The sequence below is a fragment of the Sinocyclocheilus grahami genome, unplaced genomic scaffold (genome assembly GCF_001515645.1).
Source record: "Sinocyclocheilus grahami isolate Dianchi unplaced genomic scaffold, SAMN03320097.WGS_v1.1 scaffold609.1, whole genome shotgun sequence".
Taxonomy (NCBI): Eukaryota; Metazoa; Chordata; class Actinopteri; order Cypriniformes; family Cyprinidae; genus Sinocyclocheilus; species Sinocyclocheilus grahami.
Genome location: NW_015505788.1, coordinates 596,132 through 597,512, shown reverse-complemented (window position 1 = coordinate 597,512; position 1,381 = coordinate 596,132). Strand labels below are relative to the sequence as shown.

The window sequence follows — 1,381 nt, the reverse complement described above, 5'->3', positions numbered from 1 at the left end:
GTCAGTAAGATTTGTTGGGGGGAAAAAATACTTTTTACAGAAATTATGGATTAAATTGATCAAAAGTGACAGTAAAGGCATTTATAATTTTACAAAAGATTTGGATACTTGCTGCTCTTTTGATCTTTCTATTCATCCAAGAATCCTGAAAATATGTATCACGGTTTCCACAAAAATATGAAGCAATGTTTTCAACATTGTCAATGATAGGAAATGCTTCTTGAGCAGCAAATCAGCATATTATACTGATTTCTGAAGGATCATGTGACACTGAAGACTGGAGGAATGATGCTGAAAATTCAGCTTTGCATCACAGGAATAAATTACATTTTAAAATATGTGACCCTGGAGCACAAAACCAGTCTTAAGTGTCAATTTTTTCAAAATTGAGATTTATACATCATCTGAAAGCTGAATAAGCTTCCATTGCTTTCCATTGATGTATGGTTTGTTAGGATAGGACAATATTCGGCCGAGATACAACTATTTGAAAATCTGGAATCTGAGGGAGCACAAAAAATCTAAATATTGAGAAAATCATCTTTAAAGTTGTCCAAATTAAGTTCTTAGCAATGCATATTACAAATCAAAAATTAAGTTTTGATATATTTACAGTAGGAAATGAACAAAATATCTTCATGGAACATGATCTTCACTTAATATCCTAATGATTTTTGACATAAAAGAAAAATCAATACAATGTGTTTTTGGCTATTGCTACAAATTTACCCCAGCGACTTAAGACTGCTTTTGTGCTCCAGGGTCACATATAATTAAATAGAAAACAGTTATTCTGAACAACAGTTATTCTGTTTTTACTGTTTTTTTTATCAAATAAATGCAGCCTTAGTGAATATAAGAATAAAAGATGCCAAACTTTTGAACGGTAAAAGTGTCATCATTCCGGTATTTCCATATGTGTCAATCGCCCCAATGAATGTTTTAAAGTCATTGCATCAGAACTGAATTTTATCGGCCAAATAACTGCATCTGTTTTTGATCAGCAGACTGAATTACCCAACAGTCCGGTTGAAGCAGTAAGAACAAAAGCGATGGCCGCACTGCGCTTGGAACGGTCTCCTCAATATGTTCTGACAGCAGTTGCATAAATGTTTGTCTTCAAGTTTGTTGGCCAGAATCTTCTTTGGGAACCCGGGCTTGTTGTTCTCCATGGAGGACGGGGGAGAGGGTTCTTGAGCAGCCATGTCCTCCTCTAAACCTTCCTGATCTAAACAAAAGAGAATTCACCGTGGCAGAAAACTATTATTAAATATAGACAACAACAGGGACTTTCCATTAAAAATAAAGATTATTACATTATTACATCCTCGCATTTGTGAGTTTGCATCTCACAATTCTGAGTTTATATCTCACAATTCTG

At 34.4% G+C, this 1,381-nt stretch overlaps 1 protein-coding gene across 1 annotated transcript in view; it reads right to left on the bottom strand.

The window, feature by feature from the left end:
* LOC107557572 (TNF receptor-associated factor 2-like) overlaps positions 1-1,381 on the bottom strand; it is an 11,778-nt gene that overhangs the window by 8,085 nt on the left and 2,312 nt on the right. The window contains exon 2 of the mRNA XM_016241046.1: positions 1,018-1,228. Within this exon, the coding sequence (XP_016096532.1) occupies positions 1,018-1,205 (188 nt within the window). The 5' untranslated portion in view covers positions 1,206-1,228. The remainder of the gene's footprint in view (positions 1-1,017; positions 1,229-1,381) is intronic.